Raw genomic sequence first — 16,820 nt, forward strand, 5'->3', positions numbered from 1 at the left:
AACTGAACTTTAAACCTGATTCGAGCAACAAGGATGTGATGTGAACTGTTAAACTTTGGAACTCAATAGACTCTGCGCTCAAGTTGGAACCTTAACTAAAGGAATTCAAACGTTGTTCAAGAAAACATTTAATTCCCAAATTTCTTGAGTCTTGAACACACTGATATGTCTCTTTTATATATATATATTTTTTAATCTGTATTTATTTATACATATTTTTTTGTATCTTTAATCTCAAAAGCCCAATTGGGGCGAACGAAGTACGTACGTAATATACAACTAAAACAGAAGAGAAACGGTTTCGCTGAAGGCCTCTGTAAGCAATTTTGCATAAAGAACCCCCGTCCCTCAAAATTACGTTCACGAATGAATCTGACCTCACTTCCCTCGCTATTCATTGAAATGTTACTTTTGCGAAATCTAGATGGAATTATTGTCATCAACAGTAGTTCTTACCCGAGAGGCTCCATCAGTCATGACAATAAGGATATCTCTCACTCCTTGCCTCGCACTGACTTCAAACAAACCAGTTCGCACCAGATCGAGGGCCTTTCCGGTGTAGGTACCTTGCTCAGGGTATTGGATCTTGTCAATAGCAGCCATCATGGAGTTTGCATCCAGATATTTCTCAAAACTGAAGATGATGTCAGCATTGCTGGAAAACACTACAAGTCCCACATGCGTGCCATCTTTAGCGACGTTGAAGGAGCTGACGAGATTTTTGAGGAACGTCTTGCATTTTTCAAAGTTTCCAGGGCTTTGGAAATCGATGCTTCCGGAGCCGTCTAACAAGATAGCAATGTCTACTTTGGCTTTGCACTCTTGCGAAGAGAAAGATATACAAATACGATGAGGAAAAGCCATTTGCATTTACTGCAAATTAGTCTGTACGGTTCATAAAACTCGTTCAACAAATTCTGACCAATCAAGACCAACCTGCTGTTCTTCATCCAGTCACCCCCTCCCCCCCCCCCACCCATCAAGAACATGTTTGTAAATGAAATACGTACTTTTTCAAGCATTTAGAACCAACACTATTGCCACTTCCAGTTCTCATTTGTTCATTTATTTACGATATTCGTATGGGTAAATAAACGTGAGGATAAACGTACTAGTTTCTGCAGCAGCTGGAGGAAGTTTCGGCGGCAAGCTCTGAGGCGCTGTGAAAATATTATTAATTTCTAGATTAACGTTACAATAAATAGATTTCCATTAGTCAATGAAAATGCAATAATTAATAACTAGCCTTAGATTTCAAAAGTTATTGAAACGAAATGAGCATGAAGATTACATTTTGGAGATTAATATATATGGGTTATTGACCAAGCTTGTTCGGTCAAGATGGCTGGATATTGGCCAAGTTCTTTTTTTGCGTGTTTATGGACCGAGACGGAGTCGAGGTCCATAAACTCGTGAAACAAAAAGAACGAGGCCAATATCAAGCCATCTTGACCGAACAAGCTTGGTCAATAAAGGATTTATTATATGGCTTTCAGAGAAATTTTTCTTGCGGGACACGGCGGGTACTCCCGAGCGGGTAAGATAGCTCCATCTTGCCCGCTCGGGTAGCCAATCACAGCGCGGGATTTGATTCATCTTGCCCGCTCACGGAGCTAGCCATATAATAATCGTTGCTACATTCAGATGATTAGAGAGTCGTTATCGAAAAGTTAATATTTATCGATTTTAGAACTTTCCGGAATTTTAACTTTGTAACAGAAACCCCTCTTAGGAACTATAAACAACGCCTACGAGCAACAAATCCGGACTTAAAGAGGACTCTAGCTTCAAATACCAAGTACTGATTTGTGGATTGCTAATCGATAGTAATGGTAGATCTTCTAAAGCAAATTCGAGTGGCAGAGGTTCACAATAATAATTCGTTCCTGGAAACTCAGGTGCTAGTCATGTTATTCAATATCCCCCTGGTAATTTTCGTTTGTACTTCATCCCCACCCAGCGAAAAACCAAGAAATTGCATGCCTTGAAGAAAAAGTGTCGCAGTTGCGAGAAGGTGAACACAAAAAGGAGAGTGATTTCGCACAGAAAATGCAAGAGAAAGAGCAAGAGATAAAGAATGCAAAGAAGGATATTTTGGCGACAAAAAGAAACTGTCTCGACAAGGAATCAGAAATAAAAGAACTTGGCAAGGAGCTTAACTCAATGAAAGGTAAGCTGTGTGTCGGATCACCCGGCTTCAAATATGATATGAGATACACGTTTTCTCGCTATAAACGTAAACGTAAACGGTCTTCTTGGAAACGACTGCGGTATATCCCCACAAAATTCCGGGACATATTTACATTAATCAATAATTCTTGAGAAAAATCTATAAGCTGTGAGTAATTTTGGTATATATAACACTAAGACAATTCAAAGCTAACTGTTTGTTGACTTCATAACAATACGTTAACAAACCACTGAAGTGCTAATAAATACGATTCCAAGACGTAATTTGTATTCGACATTAAACTTACGTTGTGGCTGAATTGTTCCCCCAGCGGCTGGAGATAAGATAATAGAATACATAAGGAAAAACTTTAAATTAAAATTGTACTATTTCATAATAATATTCATAGCTCCTTTTCGACAACAATTAAAGAAATACATAAATTTTGTGCTAGCCTGTTGAAATGATTACATTAATCTAATTAAAGAAAGACATCTTTTGTCAGAAGATTTAACAGCTAAGTAACGAACAATTGATTATTTTTGTGGAAGAAGTTGATAGTTAAAATCTTTTTTGTCCTTTTCTATCACTACTCTAAACAAACTTGTCAAAACAATAAAATGAGGCATCTGAGTATTATATACAGCGGGATGTTCAGAAAATTATGCCAAAATTGAGGTTACCCGGCAAGAAAAGGAACGTTAAAAAACAGAAAATGCAGAGGATATATCTACAGTACCTTTGCATGCCGTATCTACTATGGATTCCACTTGGGAACTAATCGCGTCAAACTCTCCTTTAAACACATGTTGTGAATCCGGGTCGGTAGCCATATCTTCCAGTTCTTTAAGATCGTAGTGTTTACCTATTCCTACACTGAAGACAGTAACTCCCGAGTCCCTGAGCTTCTGGGCTGGATCACCGACGTCGTCACGTGACTTGCCGTCAGTTATAACACATGCGATGTTGGGAACACCTGCCCGGGGGCTTTTATCAAATAGAGCTTCTTTGGCTTTCATAAGTGCTTCCCCAGTATTTGTTCCTCCCTTAGGATACTTGATTCCTTCAATCGTGGCAATGACTTCTGATAGGCTGTAATGTTGATCAAGCCCTGACACAACCTAAATGAACAAATATCATTGCAATTGCATTATACCTCTGAAAAATTCCTGGAGGGAGAACTTTAGTCTACCGCTGTTGTAGTCAAGGATTCTTAATCAAACGTGATCTGCGTCACGTTGTCAGCAAAAGGACGGATTAAAAAGTAATGGGACATATGAAGCCTATGGCCCTGGGGAATTCCTGTATAAAAAGGACAGGGGTGTTCTAGCACCTTTTTTAGGAGCTTTTAGGGGTTGACAAATAGTGGTCTTGGTACCTCTTGGGGTGCTCAGCCTCAAAAGGTCCACAGTAGGAGCTTTTCGGTACCTTTTAGGGTATTGAGCCGAAAAAAAAACAATATGACAGGGGATAATGTGTTGTTTTGGAATTGGTACCTCTTAGGGGTGGAAAAATTCAAGTCACGCCCACAAAACGGGATCATGGTACCTCTTACGGCTCTTAGGGATTCTTTTCAAAATTTCTGACGAGCATCCCCGTCCTTTTTATGTGGGATTCCCCGCCCTCACGGAGACTATGGATGCTCAAGAACTGGATCAGTTAAGGCGTGCACCTGTGGATTGTACAGGGACAAGCTGAAGAAGAATTTGAAGGATACGTAATACTTTTGATACTATATCGTCCGGCTGATAATGGGCTTATTAACAAATTGACGTCAGTTTTTCATGCGTCTGTCCTTTTATTGATCATAAATTTCGTCAAAACATTGTCAAAGTAGCTGTGGATCCGCAGACTACTTTGACGATGTTATGACGAAATTCATTGTCAATAACAGGACAGACGCATGAAAAACTGACTTCAATTTGTTTTTTTACGATAACAGTCCGCTCTCACTCGTTGACGCATCGCATAAATTATAAATTCATGAGTCTGACCGCTTATTGACAATAAAAATTAGCCAATGAGCGCGCGAGAAATTCGGCAGTTATCGTAAAAAAAAGACTTAATTGCGATCATCCTACCTCGGGTTTACTGCTGTAAAGGACGATACCAACGTGAGTGCCTTCTTTGGACACATCAAAACTTCGGGTAAGATCTTTGACAAAATCCAGAACCTTCTTAAAGTTTCCTTTTCCGTACATTTCTATGCTTCCTGATCCATCAATGATAAATACAACATCCGCCTTTGCCTTGCATCCTAAGGCCAGGGAAAACAACAAATTAGGCATTACTTTATCGGGGGAGGTGTGTTGGATGTAGATATTCCAATCTTGATTAACATAACCTTGGATGGTTTTATCATTGAAAAATTGTGACCGTTCTGTAGCATAACCTCATGTGTTGAGTATAGCTACTCATTGCTGTTTTGTATTCAAAATGGTAATCCGTATTCGAAACGTTCTCTGTGTCCTGATTGCATAACTTGATTCAAATACTCGAGTGGTTGAAAACACTCTTTAAAAATGAACTTTACGTCTGTTGTCAATAATGCCTTACTTGGAGCAGGCTTGGTAGGCGGAAGCAGCCCCAGTGGAGCATTCGGACCCGCAACCGGTGGTTTTGCATTCGTTGATCCATTCGTTGTTCCAATCGGGACTAAGGGTCCAGCCTTTCCAGGTATAACGTTTCCCCCAGCGATGTTCCCGGCGGGTGGACAAGGGATTCCACCGGTGGTCACGTTAGGGCATCCTACTGTAAGCTTCCCTTGAATCACGCAAGATGATCCCGGCATAGCACCAGCTCCCATGCCTGGACAACCACCGGGAGGCATTCCCTGCGTTGGGGCGGGACAGGGTACCCCTCCTGATGGCTCTATCTGCACACATCCAGTGTCAATAGTTACACAGGGTGTTCCTCCTCCACAGGCAGGAGATGCTACAGGCATGGCCTGGGGTGGACAAGGCGTTCCAATTCCCATGCTTCCGCAACCTGTTGATGGTATCATCTGGGGTGCACATGGCATTCCTCCAGTTGCACCCGGGCTACACACACCGGTTGGTTGGCTCTGGTTGGTCTGTGCCCCTGTTCCTGAAATATAATTGAAATAAGATCACGTTGATAATGTGTATAAGACTATCACAAATGCTTTGTCAGTGATAGCTTTCAACTCACCATTTGATGTACCATTAGCACCACTGGCTGTAGGAGAACCACAAGGTATGCCTCCACACACCCCTGATGGCGGCAGTTGAGGTGGACATGGCATTCCTCCAATTGCACCCGGGCCACACCCGCCGGTTGGTAGGCTTTGGTTAGTATTCGATGGTGTCCCTGTTCCTTAATTGAAATAAGATAACACAGATCTCTATCATGATCATGGCATTTGATCACACTGTGGATACTTTTGGCCAAGCTCCTATAGCTTCTTTGTTAATTGGACGTTCATTTGTACTTGCGGGTAACGTGTATTAGACCATTCGAAAGCAGTGTACAATCTATTGTCATAAATTTTCAACTCACCATTTGATGTTCCATTAGCACTACTGACTGCAAGAGAACCAGCAATATATTATCGTCTAAGTATGAGTGCCGGAGACATGACTGTTCTCAGTTTAACACAGTTCTCCCTAATTTTGCACTTTTTTGCCTACTTTTCTCACGTATTCCGATACATTTTAATCACGACAGTCGTTTCTGATACATTGCAAGCTTTTGTTAAGTTCTTTATAGTTAGCTATAGTTACTAAGTCGTTTTAGAGGTCAATTTACCTCGCCAGAGTGCTAGCTTCTTAGTCCAGCATACAGTCTGGGTGCTTAAACCATTAACTGCATGTATTAAATTACCAGTCAACCATAGAAATATCTATAGAAACTAAAATGAACGACATTAACTAACAGGCATCCTGAGAACGATCGATAATTGTAACTTTGGTAACGCAAAATAACGCCTTTGAAAACTTACCTTGGCAACCAGGCATTTGAATTGAACATCCCGCACCACAGATTTGGCCAGCACCAGGCTGCGGAGAAATGCATCCGGGATTTGCAGGTTGCGAGGATGAATTACTTGCGCAGGGGTTTGGACATATTGTATTTGAGCCATTGCTGGATCCATTTTTGCTGTCTAATATCGGTGGTGGTTTCACCAGTGGCTGATCATCCTCATCCAAGAAGCTGTGTCATGCATAAGATAACTAGTTTAATACTGAGAATGTGCCTCGAAACATTTGTAACAGAAGTACGCTAAAACGGCGGCAGCTCTGGTGACCTAGTGGTACAGTTCATCGTGTTGGATACTCTATTCTCACAATGCATTCCACGAAAGAACAAGAAATCATGCTTTTAGCCACTTTATGTTACAGATGTCAGGATAAGCACAGGCGGCAGGGACCACGTTGGCTTCAACTTACAGTTAATTATATCACTGTAAGTGTAACAGGGAGCTTTAAGCTATCTCTTTTATTATTGCTAGGTAAATTACCTTAGTACATTTTTAAAAAATAGCTAACTTAGTTTTTATTTAGCCCAATTTACGCGCATAATATAACCATTATTTCGGTTAATTACAAGTGCAGTATTGTGTGTCTTTTGTTATCGCTTTTTGTCCTACCTATACACCTCGTTGCTCCAAGGCCCTCCCTCGCCATCGCCTAGAATGCAGAAAAAAAAAGAGAATTTCCAGTCACAAGTACGTAGAATATTTGGGAAAAAAAAACCAATAAAATTTGTTTTGATTTGTTTCACGCAGTTAGGAATCGACAATACTTATCAAAATCGTTCTAGTAGTTAAAACGATTTTTGATGGATTCTGGCCAGCGCGTGTGATTAAATGTTTGATTAATCATTTGCTGGGCAATCCAACGGGTCAGCGGCCGAACGAGTTTGCCGCTTGTCCTATCAGGAGCGTTAACCCGGCAATATCAGTTGAGATTAGCTAACTCACTTGTTTTCTCGCTTGGCAGTGCATGCCTGAATGTTTTAGTTTCGACTGTGGATTAGTTTATTGAGTAAGTTTATCGCATTGAAGTCATTGTCCAGGTATCATGATCATCGTTCTAGGCTGACTCTGATGACATTTATTTAAATGAGCTCAGTCACGGTAGTTTGAGTTATTTTTGTTGCGTACAGAATCACCTGAATTGAAGGAAATGATTGAAGGAAACCTGAAAATAGTAGTTTATTGAGATAAAAACACCAACGAGATAATATAAGCCATAAAGGAACAAGTATGGTTAAAGATGGAGAAGATTGACACGGATTACAAACAACGAACTTGAAAAATTTGAGCTAAACTTTTCGAGATGCGTAAACCGTGACTTAGCGCCTTTAAATACTGTCCCATGTTACTCGTACCGTGACGGTCATAGGATCACAAAGTTGTTACCTTGACATTCCGCGCTCGGCCCATGCTTCCGATAAGTGTTCTCGTCATTTTTTCCTCCAAAACACTGTCCACCGTTCTGCAGTGCAAACAACTTCAAGTCTTGTTCATCTGCTGCCTCGGCGCATTTCATCAGAGCGTTAATTCTTATCCTGTAGTCATGTTGTTTGAGATGGGAATGCCTGCCCTCCAGACTCTCCATAGCACGGTTTTTAGGAGAATCTGCCCAGCAACCGATGCTTTTAAAAACTGCGTCATAAAAAGGTAAATTGCAGGATTACAATACTCATCTAAACTGCAACAAATTTACAGGCGTTACAGCTCATTTACAGGTATATCACTCAAACAGTGGAAAGTAACATTTCAAATTAAATGGACAAAAGTAAACGTTATACTATAATTAGTCAAAATGCTTACATCTTCCTTTGATCTCGAACTTTTCTGTTCTGTCCGGAGGAGTAGGTTTAGGTTTCGGCTTTTTGGCGTCATAGCTTGGTTTCAAGGCAGATCCCGGGACCATCAATGACGCTGCTGAATTGGCCATGGATCCAGCTTCATTTGATGTGACTTGGTATGGATATGACATCTGTTGGTACTGATCACTAGTGTAAGAACTTGAGGAAGAGGAGGGTGAATAAGACAATTGCTGGGTTTGTATGTTTGAAGGGTATGATGAGGGGTATGGTGCCGACCCGGGGTAAGGAGCCGAGTAGTAAGATGGAGAGGCTGGGTACGAGGGCGGCGAGGAGTACGAAGAATACAAAGAAGACGGATAATCAGAGTACTGCGATAAGCCGTAAGACGGAGAAGGATAGGCCGAGGGGTAAAAAGACGGCGATGCTGGGGAAGGGGACGGAACGTATGCTGGATACGGGTTCGTGTATGGATATGGAGAACGACGACCAGCCTGTGCTTTTCTAAGAGCTTTCATGCGACGGCTAGTCCACCAGGGCAAACCACCTGCAAATAAAAAAAAGATCATTGTACCTCATTTGGAGAAATAAAATACATGTACCTTTATATAATCAGATATTGTAAAGCACCTTTAAATATTAGGATACTAGTGCCACAAATTTTCCAAGTCCCTCTGAGTGACTGGCTGACTGACTCACTGACTGACTCCCTGACTCACTGTCTGTCTGTCTGTCTGTTTGACTGACTGACTGGCTGACTGACCTACTGACTGACTGTGCAACGTATGTAATAATTTGTTCGTCTTGTTTTGTTCAATTAAGACCAATTAACATGGTATCAAGACATTTTCTATCACTTACCCGATCTTTTGCCGCCGGTGGCAAGCTTTCTTATCAGTAAGTGTCGATGATTTTTCTTAGTCCTTCCAATGGTGCCAACAGCCATGACAACCAATACTAAACTCAACAGGAGCCATAACTTATCCAACCGCATCTTTATTTTACACAGCACCATGTACCTATTAAACAGAGAGATGATTTTTGTCAGATTTGTTTTTGCTCGACTGGAGAAAGAAACATGACATAAACACGGCGTGTTTTTCTGAAACCACCTTCGCCCGTTTCAGAACACGGCTGTAAAACTGGACGCTACCCTGGTTATTAACCACGAACCACACGGGTACACCCGCTGGGTTTACAACGAAAACCACTGAACCGTGGCGCAGCCATGGGCTCGAATTTGTGAATAGCGACCACTCCCACTTTGTTTTGCTGACCCGCCCACATTCCTTCGTGTAAACGAAGTGCAGCGATAATAATAATAATAATAATAACTTTATTTATATAGCGCCATTTCTACGTTCATAGTGTTTTACAACGAATAAAACTATACAGTCAGTAATAAAATCTATATCAAAAAGAAACAAGGTTTAAAAACTTAATACAGGTCGAAAATGTTAACAATGTCTACAAAAACAATGAGTAGCTCAGTCTCCACGAATAGTTTAAAAAGGTATGTTTTAGGGCCCCTTTTGAAGCTCTTGATAGAGTTCGACTTGCGCAAGGCAAGTCTTGGAACACATTCACTAAATGCTCTGTAACATAGGTGATACAAGATTCGAATCCAGACTAAAGGAAACGGAAAGAAGTGTAGCGAATAAATGTTGTGGGCGGGTCAGCAAAAGAAAGTGGGAGTGGTCGCTGTACAAAATTCAGCCCATTCCACGGTTCGGTGATTTTCTCAGTAAGATGCCATTCACATAAGACTGCATCATTTCTCTCTCCTGTTGTTAGGACCCCCGGTGGTAACAGCAGGAGACAAAATGGAATTGAAACTCATGAGCCGTGGATATTGACGAATAAACAATTCAACCGATCGGAATGGGTTTATGAGAGAACACTGAAATACTTTCTAGTTGTAAACAAAGCGAGATCTAACTTTAAAATGCACAAATAACCGGTGCAACAAATAGCACTGAATACACCAGTCGACCCCATTGGGTGAAGATGTCCTGCAGTCGGTATGCGGTCCGGTGTGATCACCGCATCAAGGGGATAACAAAATTATGTCGACCCTTTCATCAAAATGACTACACCGAAAAAACAAAGCTATGATTTGAAATTATAAACCAAAATCTATCGCGCCAATTCTACGTAAAATGGAACGAATTGTAGATTGTCAAACTTGTCAATTTATCCTCGTAGCATTCTTCAAGCGAGGTGGTCTCTCCATTTAAGGGTAGACTGTTATCCAACAAAAAATCAGCTTGTGTTATTCACGATGACATTACAGAAACATTTATTTGATAACGTTGGGTAGCATAAACGGTCATACTAGAAAACACTATAACTTGCAAGTTAAATTTTCTTGAAATAATAACTTAAATGCATCTCTTTCAGACTACGGCAATAAAATGATCTTCACCGCTAGAGGAGTCTTAACTAACTTCATGCATCGAAAAGCTGCCATGCATAGGCAGAAGCTTAAGTGATAGGAACTGGAACGTTTAAACTTGGAAAAAGGTTTCACGTTACTTTGTGACAAAACAAAGTTGCCTTTTTTGCCTGTCAACACGGCTTTTTGGTCTCATGCATCAAACGGTCCCAGAGTGCTCTAGATTCTAAATAAGGCGTGCTTAATTGATCATTTGTCCGTGTAACCCTTCAAGTTGAAAGTCAATCAATGAGTAGACAGCGATAAGTACAATCTCGTGCTAAACTGACACTAGAACAGAATTAAACAACTTCAACTCTCTCTTCAACTTCAACTTCACTTCAACTTTCCCTTGACCTATAACCATAACATGTTACCACCTGTACAAAGAACTTTGTGCCAAATTCAAGACCTTTTTTCTTCAGAGGTGTATTGAATTCTTTAGTAAAGGAACTACCATTTCAAAGAAATATTAGCTATCCTAGATTTTTCTCTTCCTTACCTTGAATGCACGTTTTCAGTTTCTATTTCTTGACATGGGTAGCATGGGTGTAATGAGCGAATACCCCGACAACTGACGCCTCTATGATTAAAACACAAGCACTTCCTAACTTACTTCAATGACCTCACATATTCTACTGCCGTTAAATTATTACTGAAATAAATGATTGGATAAATCTTGTTTTTAGTGCCATAATAGTCGTAAGAAGAGAATTCAATTCACATTGAGATATATTGTCTTATCCACTGACAAACATCTCTAGTTCGGAAGTAAATAAAGGATCTTATTTCTAAAGATTTGCCCGTTTGTATTGGTTTGATATTCTAAAGCTGTTTTGAGGGCAATAAACATGACACATTTCTCTCGTTTGATGCTATCAGTATCACTCACACTTGCATTATTTTGTAGCATCTTTCCCCTTGAACTTACCCCAACAAAAAACAATGTAAGCGGCGAAGTCCTCGATGAAAGCATTGAGTTTATCCTGTTTGTTAAAGATCACCAGCAAATGAACCAGTCTAGCTGGCTATGAGGTCAAGTACCTCTTAAAGCCTCAGGCGACCAAAAAATAAATGACAAAAAATAAGAGGTTTCTCGAAATAATTGTATATTATATTAAAGTTTCGGTTCCAGCCCAATGGACCGAGGTGTCAGATTTGTTTATCATTGCCGGCTCGTAACTCTCAGCTGTCTGTACCATGAAGCGTCCAAGAGTATTGGTACTTCATCATGTTCATGTCCCTTGAATGCAAGCAGAGTCTATCGCAGGTTACCCCCCCCCCCCTTCTCTCTCTCTCTCTCTGTCTTTCTCTCATCCCCTCCAGCATTCCGACAGGTTGCCCCAGCAGTTGGTCTGTAGTCATTTTTCCCCTGGCAATGAGAGGCATAACAAGAGTGGTCTAGAGTAAACTATATTTTTCAAGTCTCTCCCGCGCGCGCTTGAACAGCACGTCCAATGGAGCGTTTTCATTCACGCGGCCAGCGGCCATGCAAATTTCTTGGGGCAAAAGAATGTGTTAACTTAAGAAAAGAATTCAACTCCCACTAGCCTGATTCTCAGATGGTCAAGGCCGTCTCAGACCTGGACCGTCTGAGAATCAGGCTTAACACACAGAACTGGTTTGGTACACCAATATGGCTGCCGTGACGTATGGTGAAAAACTACACTAACCAGTAGTCTGTAGTGTATTTAGTCTCATATGTTTGCCTAAATGTAGGGGCACACAACAAAACAATTTGTCAGAATTCATCGGGGACCATAGTTACACACTCTAAACACACCTGTGTGTACAGTTGCATGGCCATATCTACACCTTTCAGGAAGGGGAGACATGCCGTTATCCACTGCAACTAAGCCGTTGTTTAATTTTTAACCTTGGATATCATTAAAAGGGATCGGAAATTAAAACAAGTTCAACACATGACACAAGAAAATGATACGGAAAAAATGTGAGGAGTAAAGGCTTTCATTCGCAAATTTTGTTCTTTATTTGCAATCGAGGATAGTCTAATAAAGGCAGGATTATGTCGTATAGTTAATATTTCCATTTACAAACAACTCTAAAGTTCTTGAACATCGTGAGCGTTACAATTCATGTCTCTTCAGTTTCAGTCGGCCTTGCCTTTGTTGCATATGAAGGCCAACCGTGTACACACTTGTGAAGCCAGTCAACAAGATGAGCCCACAATGAGATCCTGTGGTCAGCAACGTTACTAGGTAACGGCCGCGGTAATCAGTTGAATTGAACTGAAGCTTTCATTCCTTCATTCTACTCATCTTTTCCGGTGCCAGGTTTTTTCGAGGACGGTACGACTGGTCATAAATAGAGTTTAATAAGTTCATCGCTTACAGCAGAAGGTGTCAGGACTCCGAGATCTGTGAACAGCAGAGTAATGTAGGACGGGGGAGTGTAATCCACCACAGGATGACCATCTACACAGGACGAGCTTCCTGAGTACTAAAGCAACAAAACCACAAGGCATAATTAATTAACGAATTCAAGGGGAAATCAAAGATTAGAAATCGGTTTCTTGGTGCTAAAATTGGTTTGATAGCATTAATAATAACCTTCGCCAAACGTAGCTAATAATTATTCCGTTCCTTTACGGCGCGAAAAAAACAGTCGAATTGTGAGTTATTAAACAATTCTTGTACCGTCTAAGTAAATTTTGGCGTTTTCCTACAGAATTAGTATAAAATTATCACAGTATCAGGGATTTAGGTAATCAAACCAGCCGTCAGATCAGTTAATCTGATCGTATTGAATGGGAAAGGATGGCCATATTAAAGTTTTAAGCAAGGAAAAGACTGACTCAGCATTTGTGTGGACCAAAATAAAGTGGCAGTAATAACGAACTGGCCGTATCAACGAAAGCGAGCACTTCTTTATTTTAAAATCCTTCGTTATCTGAAAGTTACCATGCTACAGGAAAACATAAATTAATAACTATAATCTGAAGAGGTAAACACACCTTGAAACGATTCGGCACGTCTTCCTGGTTAAGTGGATACAATCGAACAAACTTAAAACTCTCTGCCACAACATAGAATGGTTTGTTTACTGTTTTGGTCATGACAGCCATCTGATATGTACCAACCTGATTGAAACACAGCAATATTACACTCCTAACAAATCATAGGTGTTTTATCGGCCGGTAGTTAATTACAGTAGAAAAAACTTGATTTTACTTGATTATAAGTCAGCTTCATCTTTACAACACACAAAAACACGACTTCCACTTGCAACATAGTCACTATCAAGGCTTTACTCTGTTCAGGGTTGCCATCCACCGGAACAGAAAAAAAACCCTGACTTTTCACTGACTGTAAAGCAATTTTCACTGACTGTCAGGATGATTATTCTGGCCATGAATCTACAAAAATAAGAATGGCTCAGATAATTTTTAAAACAAAATTGCCTTGTCTGTACAAAAACATCTAATAAAATAATTTGTGGCAACCTTACGATACAATTCCCTGACTTTTCACTGACTTTGAACAGGGATTTAGAAATTTCCTGACTTAATACAAACTCCCTGATTTTTCCCTGGAGTTGCAGAATAAAGTCTTATTTTCCCTGACCGTGGTAACCCTGCTGTTGTTCAAAGCTATGAAAGTGGTTGCTTTCTCATCTTTTGTTGGTCAGCTAAGGTTGCTCCAATTTACGTCAGACATGAATTTCTAATGCCTGTTGCAGTTAAAATTACAAGGCTGACAAGCACGCTGATTTCTGAGAAGGGACTGAGCTGTCCGGGCTCAAGTGCTGGCAGTTGTCATGGTGTGGTGTTCAATCTTAGACAAGACATTTTACTCTCACAGTGCCTCTCTCCACCAAGGAATATAAAATGCAAATATATGTACAATGTAAATGGGTAACAGCACACTGTAAGGGCAACCTGACAGAATGATGGGGTGTAAATTGTGAAAGAGTAACATACCATCTATAGGGTAAACCAAAACTATTGGTGGCTTCATACTACAGAAACCAGAATACAGCTGCTGGCAGCAAGTTCCTGTATTAGCCCAGATGTAGAAAAGACCATTTTACAGTTGTCTGCTCAGTGGCCTGGCCTCTGAATGGCAGCAAGGCTGGAGGTGACCTTGTTTTGATACAGACCTCATTGCTTTTGTTGTGTAAATCAAGTCGTTATAATGCTAACTAGGTGGCATTTATATCAAAAAAAGCAGAGAGGTCTGTATCAAAGCAAGGTCACCTCCAGTCTCACTTGAATTTATAGGCCAGGTAACTGTAAAATGGCCTATTACCAACCACAATTTATGAGGGGAAAAAGTTAACAAGCAATACCAGTATTACTCACTTTATTAATGATTCCACCACTCTCTACAACTCCTTCTGCCCCAACTAGGACCAAATCAACTTTTTCCATCATGTAACTGAAACCAAAATGGTTTCAAAGTTTCAGTTAGAAAACGGTAGTACATACACTGTAGAAGAGAAAAACTGAACCTTCAACAAATGAAAACTTTTGTGACATGGCATTCAAGACACCAGTGTTACAAAAAGATTTGGTGAATGGCAAGTCCCCTGCAAATGAGATCTTCTGTTGCTCTACCTAGGGAGCTGCAACTACAATAAAGCTAAAAGGTAGCAAAATAATCAAATTTGCACTCTAGCAATCTTACCAGGGCCGCTAAGAGTTGGGGAAGACAGAGGAGAACTGGGGAGAATAGGGAGCAGGAGGGGTATGGGAGGCAGGACAGGAAAGAACAGAAAGCCAGAGTTCTAAGAGGGCGGGAAGTGGGAGAGAAATGCAAAATGCTAATTTTTGTCGTTTATTAATATGTTAGAATACTTCAAAAACAAGAACCCAAAATGTTCCTTGACTTGCATTTAGCATCTTCTGAGACTTCTGCTGAGCAAATGAGGAAACCAAAATTTGTGCTCGGGCTGAAACACAGACTTACTCCCAACTAAAAATTGTGCAGCAAAATGGCTAGGGGGCAGGAGCAAGATGGTAAAGGGTGGGAGTCAGGAGATAAAGGTACAGGAAGCAGGAAATCAGGGTACAGGAAGCAGGGAGTTCTGACCTTGGTGTCCCCCACCCCCTCCACCTAAGAGCTAAGTTAGTATGGTTAGTGTGGTTTCATTTCAAGTCTTCCTCATTTTAACTGTTTTTAATAAATGTTCCCTACCCAACTGCTGAGTCCAATATGACTGTGGAGGGAATTCCAAACTGCTTCAACTGATCATGCATTACACAGCTGAGGGAGAAAGTAAATTATCAAATCATATTAATTTTGATATTGATATTATATATATATATTAAACATATCACAAAACAAAAGTGTTTTTCATTTCTTCCTGCTAACCAGTAAAATGGCACAGTATGAAGGCATTAGTGACACAATGCCAAAATCTAACTATACACTGCAATATCATACAAAAAAATTATACATAACATAATCAATCGACCAGTTGACCTGGATGACATGATTTTTTTCTACCCACGACACTTATTTCACTTTTACCTGGTCCATACCTTTTGTAACATGAGCTATTTCAGTGTTCATGTCCATAGAGATAAGCTCTCTATCAATCCTAGAAAACCTGTTCCACATCTGTCATGCCCAAACACAGAATTTACTGACATATTTTAAAGAAATGTTTCTTGTGTGCTACACACAACTAAAATCTGAACCTTGATCCATAACTTACCCTGATCTGTCAGGAGCTGATTCTGTGACAAAAACATTCAAACGTTTCTTTTGCTCAGTGGCCCTTTTAAGAATTTCAAACACAACCCTTGATCGGGAGTGGGTAAGAATTGTCTGAAAAAAAATTAAGAAAAGAGTTAAGAATAATTACATTTGATCTTGGAATCAAAAGTTTTATAGATATATTTGTTTCTCTTGCAGCTTTGCCACTCAGAGAGCATTTACTGAGGATGAGATGGTCTGCTCACATCTATGTTACCAAGCCATTTTTAAAAAATGTTTTTCCAAACTATCATTGTCATTTCCAGGCTGTATATTATGGGTCATTTTGCAATTCTAATAAACCCGAAAAGCATGTGCGCCAAACTGTAATCATCATGCACTTTAATGCACAGTAACCATGACGAAATGAAGCACACAACAGAAATGTCTGAGGGTTGGATGAGGGGAGTTCTTGAGATTCTGCAATCAAACATTTTAGCGAGCAAAAAAGTAACATTAAATGCGACAAGATGAGAAGGATTTAACTTAGCAATGAAGCAATCTTTGCAGCCTGGAAAAATTCATAGGACTTTGTTTTAGTCCAGAAAACCACAGTGCAGATTTCCAAGCATTCTCAAGAATTCAAAACTCTGAATTGGAACTTTAAAAGAAATATGCCAGTGTAACTCAGTGAAGATCTAGTATTTTAACAAGGGAGAAAAACGCAATAACATTTAAAACCAGGACAAAGTAAGTTATACTT

At 40.2% G+C, this 16,820-nt stretch overlaps 2 protein-coding genes across 6 annotated transcripts in view; both read right to left on the minus strand.

Moving 5' to 3' along the window:
• LOC145464362 (collagen alpha-4(VI) chain-like) overlaps positions 1 to 10,960 on the minus strand; it is a 27,335-nt gene extending 16,375 nt beyond the window's left edge. For 2 of the 3 annotated variants that reach the window (XM_081448221.1, XM_081448222.1), the window contains exons 1-13: positions 8,825 to 9,272; positions 7,968 to 8,510; positions 7,554 to 7,799; positions 6,780 to 6,819; positions 6,132 to 6,343; positions 5,690 to 5,716; positions 5,342 to 5,506; positions 4,727 to 5,257; positions 4,252 to 4,427; positions 2,910 to 3,291; positions 2,478 to 2,504; positions 1,113 to 1,160; positions 457 to 821 (exon numbers count right to left, since the gene is read on the minus strand). In XM_081448221.1, coding sequence (XP_081304347.1) covers positions 457 to 821; positions 1,113 to 1,160; positions 2,478 to 2,504; positions 2,910 to 3,291; positions 4,252 to 4,427; positions 4,727 to 5,257; positions 5,342 to 5,506; positions 5,690 to 5,716; positions 6,132 to 6,343; positions 6,780 to 6,819; positions 7,554 to 7,799; positions 7,968 to 8,510; positions 8,825 to 8,978 — 2,916 coding nt within the window. In that variant the 5' untranslated portion in view covers positions 8,979 to 9,272. Of the gene's footprint in view, positions 1 to 456; positions 822 to 1,112; positions 1,161 to 2,477; positions 2,505 to 2,909; positions 3,292 to 4,251; positions 4,428 to 4,726; positions 5,258 to 5,341; positions 5,507 to 5,689; positions 5,717 to 6,131; positions 6,344 to 6,779; positions 6,820 to 7,553; positions 7,800 to 7,967; positions 8,511 to 8,824; positions 9,273 to 10,899 lie in introns of those variants that run through there. The other variant, XM_081448220.1, reaches the window with a different exon arrangement.
• LOC145464365 (translation initiation factor eIF2B subunit alpha-like) overlaps positions 10,197 to 16,820 on the minus strand; it is an 8,600-nt gene continuing 1,976 nt past the window's right edge. For 2 of the 3 annotated variants that reach the window (XM_081448225.1, XM_081448224.1), the window contains 5 exons: positions 16,077 to 16,189; positions 15,554 to 15,622; positions 14,719 to 14,794; positions 13,372 to 13,497; positions 10,993 to 12,857 (listed from right to left, as the gene is read on the minus strand). In XM_081448225.1, coding sequence (XP_081304351.1) covers positions 12,717 to 12,857; positions 13,372 to 13,497; positions 14,719 to 14,794; positions 15,554 to 15,622; positions 16,077 to 16,189 — 525 coding nt within the window. In that variant the 3' untranslated portion in view covers positions 10,993 to 12,716. The other variant, XM_081448226.1, reaches the window with a different exon arrangement.

This window comes from Orbicella franksi, chromosome 12 (genome assembly GCF_964199315.1).
Source record: "Orbicella franksi chromosome 12, jaOrbFran1.1, whole genome shotgun sequence".
Taxonomy (NCBI): domain Eukaryota; kingdom Metazoa; phylum Cnidaria; class Anthozoa; order Scleractinia; family Merulinidae; genus Orbicella; species Orbicella franksi.